The sequence below is a fragment of the Doryrhamphus excisus genome, chromosome 12 (genome assembly GCF_030265055.1).
Source record: "Doryrhamphus excisus isolate RoL2022-K1 chromosome 12, RoL_Dexc_1.0, whole genome shotgun sequence".
NCBI classification, from domain to species: Eukaryota; Metazoa; Chordata; class Actinopteri; order Syngnathiformes; family Syngnathidae; genus Doryrhamphus; species Doryrhamphus excisus.
Genome location: NC_080477.1, coordinates 67,050 through 79,409, shown reverse-complemented (window position 1 = coordinate 79,409; position 12,360 = coordinate 67,050). Strand labels below are relative to the sequence as shown.

General features: G+C 44.3%; 3 protein-coding genes across 3 annotated transcripts; all 3 read right to left on the bottom strand.

The window, feature by feature from the left end:
- Positions 1 to 758: 758 nt before the first annotated feature.
- Positions 759 to 5,905, bottom strand: LOC131139838 (zinc finger protein 182-like). Its single transcript, XM_058089764.1, has 5 exons — positions 5,469 to 5,905; positions 4,586 to 5,394; positions 3,340 to 3,442; positions 2,277 to 2,342; positions 759 to 2,225 (listed from the first exon to the last, which is right to left on the bottom strand). The coding sequence occupies exons 1-5, from the start codon at positions 5,659 to 5,661 to the stop codon at positions 1,096 to 1,098; spliced, it is 2,301 nt and encodes a 766-aa protein (XP_057945747.1). The 5' UTR covers positions 5,662 to 5,905; the 3' UTR covers positions 759 to 1,095.
- A 349-nt stretch (positions 5,906 to 6,254) lies between these two features.
- LOC131139188 (gastrula zinc finger protein XlCGF8.2DB-like) lies at positions 6,255 to 8,388 on the bottom strand. Its single transcript, XM_058088530.1, has 2 exons — positions 8,259 to 8,388; positions 6,255 to 7,873 (listed from the first exon to the last, which is right to left on the bottom strand). The coding sequence occupies exon 2, from the start codon at positions 7,863 to 7,865 to the stop codon at positions 6,849 to 6,851; it is 1,017 nt and encodes a 338-aa protein (XP_057944513.1). The 5' UTR covers positions 7,866 to 7,873; positions 8,259 to 8,388; the 3' UTR covers positions 6,255 to 6,848.
- A 548-nt stretch (positions 8,389 to 8,936) lies between these two features.
- LOC131139191 (zinc finger and SCAN domain-containing protein 2-like) lies at positions 8,937 to 12,310 on the bottom strand. Its single transcript, XM_058088535.1, has 2 exons — positions 11,884 to 12,310; positions 8,937 to 11,027 (listed from the first exon to the last, which is right to left on the bottom strand). Exons 1-2 carry the CDS (start codon positions 12,077 to 12,079, stop codon positions 10,240 to 10,242), a joined length of 984 nt encoding a protein of 327 aa, XP_057944518.1. The 5' UTR covers positions 12,080 to 12,310; the 3' UTR covers positions 8,937 to 10,239.
- Positions 12,311 to 12,360: the final 50 nt, after the last annotated feature.

Below are 12,360 nucleotides of genomic sequence, written 5' to 3'. Positions count from 1 at the left end.
CTGCGATTGTTTTACTTTTACAACTATTTCAGCTTTCTTCTTGTGAATTTTCTTTAATTTAATTAATTACTTTAATTAAAACATATTAAAATTTCGATTTTCAAAAATGAGTAGAATGTCCCCTTCAAAGAAAAAAGTTGCAATAACGAGAAAAAATGAATGAATGAAGTCTCGTTTTTAATCCTGTGTCCTGCTTTTAAGAGCCTCTCGCTGCAATGCTCTTTAAGTGGAAATCATGGAATTGATCGACTGGTCTCTCCACGCAATTAACAAGATCTTCTCAACAAGAAGCTTGGGTTCAGGGGAACCTGTCTGCCCTGACGGAACGGTCACCGATGGGTTCATGATGGACAGGTGGGGGAAGTGTAAGGTCATCAAGGTCATGTGTCTTTTCGTGGAGGACATTGAAGACGTCTACCTATCCAGAACCATAATAACAGGTCTGGTGCCGTTTGGATTATGCACCGCCCTGGTGTATCGCAGAATTCGTAAGATGGCGCCCCAACAGCTGCCCGTCATGATTTACGTATATGGTGGGTAAAGCCGTTTGCACTCGGAGGAAAAAAATCTTTTGGTTTTGCAAAGGCAGATGGATTGACTGAGAGACCAGAATGGAGAGAGTCGCCGGATCTATCGGAATGTGGCTACTCGTGCTAACCCCCCCCCCCCCAAAAACGACTTAATCTGTATTTCAACAGTTTATGTCGTAATTGGCTGCGGCTAGCTGCTGGCCGAGCTGGGATCTTCACCTTGCCTTGTGTTCATGTTGTGTAAAAATGTGCTTACTTGTGCAAATGTATGCCGAGGTTAATTAACAGTTCAGTGGCATGACAGAAAATCGGTTTGTGGCCAATTAACTACAATTACTGTTTAAGGCAAAAAGGGCACACATTTAATACTGGGCTTTTAAGACTTGTGATTTATTGAAGGTCACAAGTACCAGCTTACAAGAAGGAAGACGTGTTTGTGTGATTTTAAAGTGTTGCTTACACGTGTTTAACATGACAATAAGAGTACAAGGACACGTCCATCCATGTTGTCATCACATCCGCCAATGGAGATGCAACGAGGCTGCCATGTTGTTATAAAGTTATTTCACGTGCTGACGCTCTTCTCACCTGCGCACTTGTGTTTGTTCAGCTGGACCTTCTGAAAGAACTTCTCATCGCACAGACTGCAGCTGAATGGTTTCTCGCCCGTATGTTTCCGTGTGTGGATGTTCAAATTTCCCTTCTGGGCAAATTTTTCGCCACATATTGAACAAGAAAACGGTTTCTCCCCCGTGTGTGTCCTCGTGTGTTTCATCAAGCTGCCTTTCAGAGAGAACGTTTTGCCACAAACTGAGCAGGGAAAAGGTTTCTCACCGGTGTGCGTTCTCATGTGTATAATCAAATTTCCTTTCTGGGAGAATTTTTCGCCACAAATGGAACAGGGAAATGGTTTCTCACCTGTGTGCGTTCTCATGTGTTTCATCAAATTTCCTTTTTGAGAGAAATTCTCCCCGCACACCGAGCAGGTAAAGGGTTTCTCTCCCGTGTGCGTTCTCATGTGAGTTGTTAAATTGACCTTTTGGGAGAATCTTTCGCCGCAAACCGAGCAAGTAAAAGGTTTCTCGCCGCTGTGTGTTCGCATGTGTATGATCAAAGTATTTTTCAGGGCAAAACTTCCCCCGCAGATTGAACAAATGAAAGGTTTCTCTCCAGTGTGGATCATCATGTGACTGATCAAATGTTCCTGCACACCAAAACTCTTGCCACAAAACGGGCAGATGAAGATTTCTTCTCCCTTGTGACATCTCATGTGTGACTTTAAACGCGTCACCTTGTCAAAGGTTTTGTCGCATTGGGAGCATTTGAAGTGTTTGCTGTCAGCGTGACGCCTCGTATCCGCTTTAAAGTCTTTAGCGTCATCATCCGTGGCGGGAGAGCGCGACGTGGCGTCATCGCTGTCTGACAGCGGAGCTAAGAGGCTGTCCGCTTCTGTTCTTTTCTTCTCCTGGCTTGGACTGCGATCAAGCTGTGACCGCCGAGCTTCATCTTCGTCGTCTTCGCCTTTCACAATCACTCGAATGACGGGGAACTCCTCCGGCCCTTCAAGCTGCTGCTCCTCCTGACTGATGCTGCGCTCCTCCTCTTCCTCCTTAATGTGGCCGGGCTGCAGCTCCCCCTGCGCCACCCTGGAGCTCCACTCCTGCTCCTCGGGGGGTGGATCTCCTTCATCGATGGCTGCAGAGCACAAGATGACGATGACTATCTGGTAAGGTCATTTTGTCCGACATTGCCCGGCATGCACCGCACCAAAGGAACCAATGAAAACACGTCTTGAAGGACTTCCGATGGTCACTGGAGAGCACAGACCATATTGGAAAGAGGACAGTTGAGTTTGCTGTTGATGTTTTGGTGTTGTTGTTGTGGCTGCTAGTAGCCTGTTTCGTTTCTGCAATGAAGACATTGCTGATCCTTTGGCATCTTTACAACATCCAGGCGGATCGTCACTCTTACAGGGGACCTCCTACACTCGTTTTCAGGACTTTGTATTGTGTTCTGGACTCCTGGAGGGCAGCTATACTCGACAATCCGCGCTTCTAGATCCTCCAGACTCTGCACCTATTCAAGTTGTATTTCCTTGCCGCTTAATAATAGGCATAACAGGTCCCCTTTCAATTATTTTAGTAAGTCAAGCAAGTGTGTCCAATATTGAGCACATTGTGCACCGTGCTGTACCTAGTTCTTGAGTGACTCGCGTGTTTACTGACCAAGTTTTTAATTCATTTATGGAAGGGAACATGTAAGTAACCAAGAGACACCACAAAACGAGGACCACCTGTAGAGACCAGAGAACTCACAAACCAGACGCGAGGTGTCTTAAAGGGACCTATTATGCTTTCCCCACTTTTCTGACCTATAAATGTTGTTAGAATGTTTTATTATTGTCTTAAATGATGCCAAGGTTTCAGATAATGAGGTCTTCGTATTTGGAAGTGAGGCCTGAAAGAAGTTTGGGATGGCTCCGAAGGCTCGGTTTCTGGCTCACTGTGATGTCACATTTAACGGTGCATATGACAACTTAACATATTTGATCTGCACGCTTCATTTTAAATGTTTGTTTTATGGAATTATTATGTTTTATGGCGTGATTTAGACCAGTGATCTTGGGCTCGAAGGGTTGATTATAAAGTGCTAAGCTGTTGGAACAAAACCAAACATCCTAGCTTCAAAGGAGTTAACTCATTTTCATCTTTACAATTTATTAACACCCGAATTAAGGGCAATTGGGTCTTATTATTACAAACATACATAAAGCTATAGCAACAAAAATAATTAGTAACAGTGAACAAACCTGCTCTGTGTGACTCCATTTGGGGCTTCTTGAAAACAGCGTCCAGTAGTTCTTCGTTCTCCTTTTTGTCCGCAAAAGTTCCTCCGCTAACTGAGGTGTTCTTCTAACACGCCAAATATCTCTACATCATCACGAATGAGTCGTTCGTTCACCAACGATATCTGACTTTGTACACATCCTCATGCTATAACAACACTTAGCATACGTTGCTAACTTCAGAGTCTTCTTTGTTAGCAGCTAGCAAGCTAAGCTAGCCAGAGCCAACTTCAAAGTGCAACCTAGACGAGGCTACATGTTGTCACGACGACTGAAACGTAATACGCGATTAAATAGGGGTAGGATGCACAACAAACGCGGCAATAGATACAATAACAAATATTGAACATTCAATACTTAGCGATTTCTTCCTAACATCCGCTTTTGTCTTCTTCGGCTGCTTTTGGGGGACTTGGATTCCGTGACGTAGCATTGCTGCCATCTCCTGGAGTCACCTTGTTACTACATTCAGCCACATTCTCCAAGTCATGAATGCTCTTGCATTTATGTTATTGCAAGCGTCTAATACAAATACAAGTAAAAAAAGAAGCAGAAACTACGGATAATAGCTGCCGCTTTCACGAGCAACACAGCCAAGCTGTAGCCAAGCTACAGTGACATCTAGCGGCTGAACCCTGTCCTGCATAGATATACGATGCAAATCCGACAGCAGTACAGTATAACTTACTTAAAGTCGCGTATATGATTCATGTCAATTATTTGAATAACATTATGACTTTATTCTTGCAGAGTTCTTTTTTTCTGCAATGAAAAATTAGCAGACATATTTGGGATAATGGTAAGTGAACCTTTCACCGTACACGTTGCAACTGAACGGTTTCTTTCCAGTGTGTCCTTGCGTGTTGTGGCAAATGTCCGTTTCCGAGACAAACAGCAAAACCAACATGTTTACAAATACAAACAAGAGCCGTGTTAGGAAGCAGTTAGGATGCCATCTACTGGACAAAGTTGGCACCGTGGGCTACAGTCACAGACAGTCCCGTTATAATGTGTTTACTGGTGAGGCAAACAGGTAGTGCTACATTTCCAAATGTATTTGCGGCAGCCGGGAAACAGTGAACATAAACAGTTGAGGTTCCAGTCTTCCTGCGAATGCGACTTTAATACTTGTAAATGTACTTGTAAATGAGTAAAGAACACGATCAATACACTTAATACTTCATCGCGGTGATATGTCTGATCCCTTTTAACAAGTACACTTGTGCTTCTTGATGTTGTACTTTTCAGAGAACTTTTTCTCGCACACGTTGCAACTGAACGGTTTCTCGCCAGTGTGCGTCCTGGTGTGTCTCATCATGTGGCCCTTCTGAGAGAATCTTTCACCGCAAAATGAGCAGGAGAAAGGTTTCTCGCCAGTGTGCGTTCTCATGTGCCTCCGCAACGCCGAACCGACGCCGAAGCTTTGCTCGCACGACGAGCAGGAAAAGGTTTTTTCTCCCGTGTGCGTCCTGGTGTGCACAATCAAATTTCCCTTGACGGAGAACTTTTTGTCGCAAAAGGAGCAGCTGAAGGGTTTTTCCCCCGTGTGGATCCTCACGTGTCTTTGCAAATCAGTCTTGCTGCCAAAGGTTTTGTCACATTGTGAACACTTCAACACTTGTTTGCTGTCATTGTGATGCTTCTTGTGCTTTTTTAGGCGGCTTTTGCTGGCAAACGTTTTGCCGCATTGAGAGCATTTCAAATCAGCTCGACGGTCTTCCTCGTCGACGCCAGGAGGCCGCGACACGGCGTCGTCACGATCCGAGAGCGGAGCGAAGGGGCTGCCCGCTGCCGGTCTCCTCCTCGCCTCGCTGCGGTAAAGCTGTGACCGCCGAGCTTCATCGTCGTCTTCTTCACCATTCACAATCACACGGGTCACCGGAAACTTGCTGACGTCAGCATCATCCGGACTCCCGGCTCGCTCTTCCTCTTTGATGGTGGGAGGCCTGGAGCTCCACTCCGGCTGCACAGGAGGAAGATCTTGTTCGCTGACTTCTGCGGGGCACACGAACACAAACACTCCAAATGGGAAAAGGAAGACGTTGAGCTAAATGATCAAGTTAGAGTTATTAAACAACGAGAAGCGTCCAAACCTCCTTGTGACTCCATTTGAGGCTTGAACATCACAGCGTCCAGCAGCTGACGTTGTCGCTCGTTTTCATCTTTCGTTCGACGAAGTTCCCCCTCGTACTCTGCTAGCGTTCTTTCGAACGCTACAAATATTTCGTCAACGGCAGCGGTTAGTCGCTCGTTCACCAAGGCTCTCAGCATTTGGACTTTACACATTTCGCCCACAATAATAACAACAACACCTTGCTAACTTAGCAACTTAGCAAGCTAAGCTAACTGGAGCAGCTTCGAAATGCACTCAGACGAGAGATAATAAACTTTGACGCTTAGTCGATGCTGAAGTAACAACCCCGAAAAAGGAAATCGAGCTTTATACGCAAATCTTAGCAAAAACATACACGGCGACTCCCTGCTTAGCGCTATGTAGCTAACGTTTGCATTTTCTTCTTCGGTGGTGTCTCATTCCGGTTGTTTTTGTCACCATCTTGCGGAGACACATGGCTTCTACATATCTCGCAAGTTTTTTGTTTTGTAGATTTTCTTATGCTGTAAATATATTGCGGAAATAATACAAACGACGTAAATGTATTACACCGTGTAATGTAGGTCAGTTGCGGCACATTCTAAAATATCATTGAACAACAAAACAGCAGCAGAAATTGAACAATCGGCAGTAGTTTTACAAGAATAAAGCCGAAATATTGATAGAAAAAAGTTGTAATCTGAAGAGAAAGTCATATTATAATGAAAAATAACGTTTCAGCAGCAGAAAGTTGCAACATTAAAGAAAAAAGGCATTACATATGGCATTCAAATATAGAATAAAGTCCAAATATTATGGGAAGTCAGCTATTATGAAAAAAACATGTCGTTTTGTCTTGAAATATATATAACTTTATAGCATATCTACATGTGTTGATTTACAAAATATAAAAGCGGCCTTTGCGTCCTTCCGTTTTTCAGTATGTGGCCCTCGCTGAAAAACAATTTGGACACTCCTGATGTCGACTGTATGCAAGTAATTCCAAGCAATACACTTAATAGTACTACTACTTCATACTTTAGGGGGGCGTCCAAACCCTTTCCTGTGAGCGCTGCATACAGAAATATTAAGGACGCAGGAGCCACTTTGATACATTTTGTACATTCAAGATGCTACAAACAATCAAATATAGGGAAATATATGCTAAGCTATTTCAAGAAAACATTCACATATTAGCTTTGTGATGAGGGTAATATACAATAACATGATTTTTAAAAATGAGGTGCCAAAAAAATGGCCTACAAGCCCCGCTTTTATTTCAGATCCCATTCACACAGAATACTTATTTCTACGCTAAAATGAGAACATCCATGTCGTTGTCATAGCAACTCCTTTGTCAGCGTCATCACGCGTGACGTCATCAAGCGCTGCTCTTCTCACCAGCACACTTGTGTTTGTTCAGCTGGTACTTATAAGTAAAGGTTTTATCACACATATCGCAACTGAATGGTTTCTCCCCAGTGTGTCTTCTTGTGTGTTTCAGCAAAATCCCCTTTCGGGAGAATTTTTGCCCACAAAAGGAGCATGAAAATGGTTTATCTCCAGTGTGTCTATTCATGTGTGCCATCAAATTTCCTTTTTGAGCAAATCTTTCACCGCAAAGCGAGCAAGTAAAAGGTTTCTCACCAGTGTGTGTTCTTGCGTGCCTCCCCAGTGCCGAACTGTCGCTAAAACTTGTGTTGCACACGGAGCAGGAATATGGTTTTTCTCCAGTGTGTGTCCTTGTGTGTGCTGTTAAGTGTCCCTTGGCAGAAAAAGTTTTGCTGCAGATTAAACAAGAAAATGGTTTCTCTCCGGTGTGCGTTCTTGTGTGTTTCATCAAACTCCCCTTTTGAGAGAATCTGCCTCCACAAACGGAGCAGATGAACGGTTTTTCTCCCGTATGAGTCCTCATGTGGACGATCAAATATTCCTTCAACTTGAAGCTCTTACCGCAAACCGAACAAATGAACGGTTTTTCTCCCGTGTGGAGCCTCGTGTGTCGCTTCAAAATTCTCCCGTCACCAAAAGTTTTGTCGCACTGAGAGCATTTCAAGTGTTTGTCGTCAGTGTGACGCCTGCGAGTATCTGCTTTGGAATCTTCCTCGTCCGTGTCGTCACTATCCGACAGCGGAGCTAAGAGGCTGCCTGCCTCCGAGCTTCTCTTCTTCTCACCTTGACTGCGATCAAGTTGGGACCACTGAGCTTCATCGTCTTCGCCCTCGTCCTCATCCTCATCCTCGCTCTTCACAATCACACAAATTACTGGGAATTTACTGACGTCAGCCTCCTCCTGAGCCCATGCTTGCTTCTCCTCTTCCACTGTGATGTGGGGGTGCCGTGGCTCCTCCTCTTCTGATTTGATGTGCTGGGGGGGCCGTGGGTCCCCCTGCTCCATCCCGACGTCTGCAGGACCAAAAAAAAAAACCCAATATTTATTTTTGTTAACAAATGTTTATAGAATGCGTGTAAGTGAATGGACAAATTGATGTGTGTACTTTATGTGAATGGATAGACGTGTACGGTACAATGGAACCTCGGTTTTGGATCATGATTGATGATCATGATGATTATTTTATGCACATTAAAGAAACAAACAGTTTTAATGAAACAAGCCGTGATTGTTGTACCTGATTCGTTGTAATGACCAAAGGGGACAAAATAGAACCTTGCACACATTCAAGAGTGGTGACATTTCATGGACACATCGTGCTACATTTCGCTTTTTTTCCATGTTCGTGCTGTTAATATGTGTACGAAACGAAACGAAACGAAAGGGACTCCAACATACCTCAGCGGAGCTTCCCTCTCCTCTTCGTGGTGAAGTAAAACTCCTCCACCAAGAGTTTTTCCAGGTCGGCTTCGTTCGCGCTGTGCTGTTGATGTGCGTCAATTATATGTGACCGTGTGGAACCTACAATTCACCACAATTCGTTCCGAGAATGTCCAAGCCCCCCCCCCCAGAATGGCGCTCCTGTACCTAGAATGTTTAGCTAAATGAAAAGCTAATGAACCGAATTATTGTTCTGTAAACAATCATATATATTGATATACTCAGTAGTTTTAGGCCACCGTTAAATGTACACAAGTACACACAATCTACACTGCAAAACCGCTGCTCAGGCTCTGCAACCAGTGATCAATGATATCATAATCATTATTATATTAATAATTAGCCTACTATTATTACTATCATCATTCTTCTTCTGCTGCTTCTTCTTCTACTACTACTACTACTACTACTACTACTACTAGTAGTAGTAGGCTAGCCTGCTTATTGGCTTGCTTATTAGCCTGCTTTTGCCCTATTATCTGAAATTTGTCAGAGATTATTTGTAAATAAAAAATAATAATTATTTATAATACTTGTAATAATGACACCACTGTTTACAACAATATTTGCAATATAAAAAGTAGCAAGTGTAGTTTTTTTCTAATGTTTTTTATTTCTATAAATCAAGTAGTAAAACAGAATCTACACATAGTTCACTTACATCATTTACAATGTTGCTGTGCGAGTTAGTAAGTGAGTTAGTAAGTGAGTGAGTGTCCACACTCAGCTGTGCGTCTGGTCAAAACATACCCGGCACTGCAAAGTCCTCCGTTCTCCTGTTCCACACTTGTATTTGTAGCAGTCAACACATTGTGATTGTGCGGTGGCGTGATTGTTCTTCATCTGTGTTTGACCTGACACCTCACCCTCTTTCCGGGGGTCGGCGGGAGAGGTCGTTGCTGCAGATATTGTTTCCTTCCTCGTGCGCCCCTTGACTGTGCTGAGAAGGGTGGAGAGGTTGCCCTCCCCCAAGATCTCCTTCTCTGTTTTTGTTGCTAGCAATGGCTCGTAAGGGAAAGCCACATTTGTTGACAATTCCTAAAAAGACGCCACCATCAGGCACAAGTGGTTGGAGATCCTGATTCCCTCCCAGCAAAAGAAATGTGTTTTGATCCGTCTACGGGCCACTATGCAGCGTTACTTGGTGGTGTGGAAGAGTCAGAAGAGCAATTTATCAGACTCCTAACTGTGTTTATTTTGTGTGAAGAAGAGTGCATGTCTGTGTAGCATTATAGAGTGTGCATGCAGGAAGCGGGGTTGCTAATAGCCTATTCCACCCCAATTAGTGTCTCTTCCTGGGTTTTTTTTACATACTGATAGTCCCGCAAAACACTTTCCACATTAGCGATGTTGAAAATGCTAAAGCTACTTACCATGTGGCTGTATGTTAAATGCGGACATTTTAAAAAGATAAATCGCTGTTTATTATCAGCTCCTATCAAGTTAGCAGCACAAAGCAGAAGTCTTTCCATGCACTCGGCAATGTGACCAGCCACAGCATAGTGGGTGTGCCTGGAGGAGGCGGCGGTGGGTGGAATACATTAAAACAGACATGTCTCAGGAAGCACGAAATCCAAAGAAATACAACTGAAAAGGCAGATTATGGTAGAACTTCACTTATCGTGGTTGGGTCTGAAAACAATTAACAATTAACTAACAATTCATTAACAATTCAAATGTATGCATAACATTACTTTTGCACCACTCATTTCTGCTCCAAATGTGTGAGATTTGATGAGCAGTTGATGTATGCAAGCACCTCTAATCCCCCCACTTTCTTTTTTTTAAGAGTGCCATTCCTGCAGGCTCATTTCCTGCTGCACTTGTGTTTGCTGACAAGGTATTTCCAGGAGAAGGTTTTGTCACACGTGCTGCAGCTGAAAGGCTTCTCGCCAGTGTGCCTTCGTGTGTGTGTCAACAAAGTGTACTTCTGAGAGAATCAGTGTCTCCTAGTGTGCTTCATCAAGCTGTCTTTCAGAGAGAATCTTTCACCGCAAACTGAACAAGGAAAAGGTTTCTCACCGGTGTGTGTCCTCATGTGCGTCACCAAATTGGCTTTTTGGGAGAATCGCTTACCGCAAACGGAGCAGGCAAACGGTTTCTGGCAGGTGTGCGCCGACGCTGTGCCGTCAGTCGACTTTGTGTCGCACACCGAGCAGGAAAAAGTGCGTTCTCCCGTGTGCGTTCTCGTGTGCCTCATCAAGTTGCATTTTTGAGAAAAGCTGTTACCACAAAGTGAGCAAGCAAAAGGTTTCTCACCAGTGTGCGTCCTCGTGTGCCTCTCCAACATGAAACGATCGCAAAAACTTGTGCTGCACACCGAACACCAGAATGCATTTTGTCCGGCGTGTATTCTTTTGTGTGCGATCAAAGTGCCTTTCAGGGCCAATCGTTTACCACAAATTTCCCAGGTGAGGTGTTTGTTGTCCGTGCGACACGTCACATCATCTTTAGAGTCTCCATCATCGGTGTCGTCACTGTCCGATAGCGGCGCTGTGAGGCTCTCTGATCTCCTCTTCTCACCACTCTGACTTCCACCAAGTTGGGACCGCTGGGCTTCGTCTTCATCGCCTTCGCTCTGGACAGTTGCACGAGTCGCTGGGACGTTGCTGATGTCGGCCCCCTGCCGAGTCCACCCTTGCTCCTCATCTTCCTTTTTAATGTTGGGGGGCTGTGGCCCCTCCTGCCTCTCAGGCTGCTTGAGGGGAAGATCTTCCTCTCCGGTGTCTGCAGGACACAAGAACACAATCACAGGAGGTCATTTTAGTATCTATGCCAACTTTCTTCTTAAATAGTCGTCATAATATTACGTGCTAACGATGGACCTACGATCGCGATCGATAGCACTGCGCCCGGGATGGATCCATCGTTAGCGCACAACTCGATCGATTTCTGCGCTCAGGATGGATATAACTACCTTGCGCTGGAGACCGATGCTTTGAAACTGCGCTGACGATATGACAATCGTTGATCTGCTAATTGCATACAATGGCAGTGTTAGGGTTAGGGGTTAGGGTTCACACTCCCCCCGCCGAGAACGGTAACAAAGTGAACTGCTTGAAGGTTAAAGATTTGAAATTTGCATGCATCGACTTCTTGTTGATTCTTGTAAGCAACAACGCTCAGCGCTGCCATCTGTTGGCATCTAAACAAACTGCACACATCCATCCCGGGCGCAGTAATATACCATCGATTTGTGCGCTAACGATGGATCCATCTCGGGCGCAGCGCTATCGATCGATCGCGCAGATCCATCGTTAGCGCGTAACAATAACATTTGCTTCTCATAAGGTTGCCACTAAAAGTACCCCCCATATTTTGACTTAACACCGTTTTCCATTATTGTCTTATTTCGTTTACTTGTAAATTAATAGCTCTTTTGAGTGTGCCGTGGGCCAATAAAATGTAACATAAACTAGAACGTTATCATTATTGTCGACAGCGTGGCATCGACAATATCATATTTGGATTGATCGTCCAACTCTTACAAACACGTCACATATGATTGTGGATTCAAATATGAATATATTCCAAACGACAACCTTGCCCTAAATATTGCCAAATGACAACAAAGTGAACAAACCTGATCCATGTGACTCAATTTGAGGCTTCCTGAAAACAGCTTCCAATCGTTGACGTTGTCGCTCGTTCTCCGCTTTTGTCCGAGAAAGCTCCCCCTCGTACTCGGCTATTGTTCTTTCTAACACGACAAATATCTCTTCAACAGCCGCAGTTAGCCGCTCACTCACCCAGGATCTCAGCATTTGGACTTTACACATTTTCAGAATGGCTGCTACTTTAGCACGGGATGCTAACTGGAGCTCCAGACGTGTATCGAGGCGAGATTATTCACTGGGCAGCCATTGCGAGGCTTCGTTGTTTTGTGACAGGAATATAAAGCGTGTAGATAAACAATAAAACATAAATGGAAGCAATGACGCGGACGTTTCTTTATGCCGCCGGTCAGTTTGGGCATTCTCATTAACTTCCGCCTTTTCTTCTTCGTTGTTTTCCTAACGGTGGGAAACATCCACTGCGTTGCATTACTGTCATCTTCCGC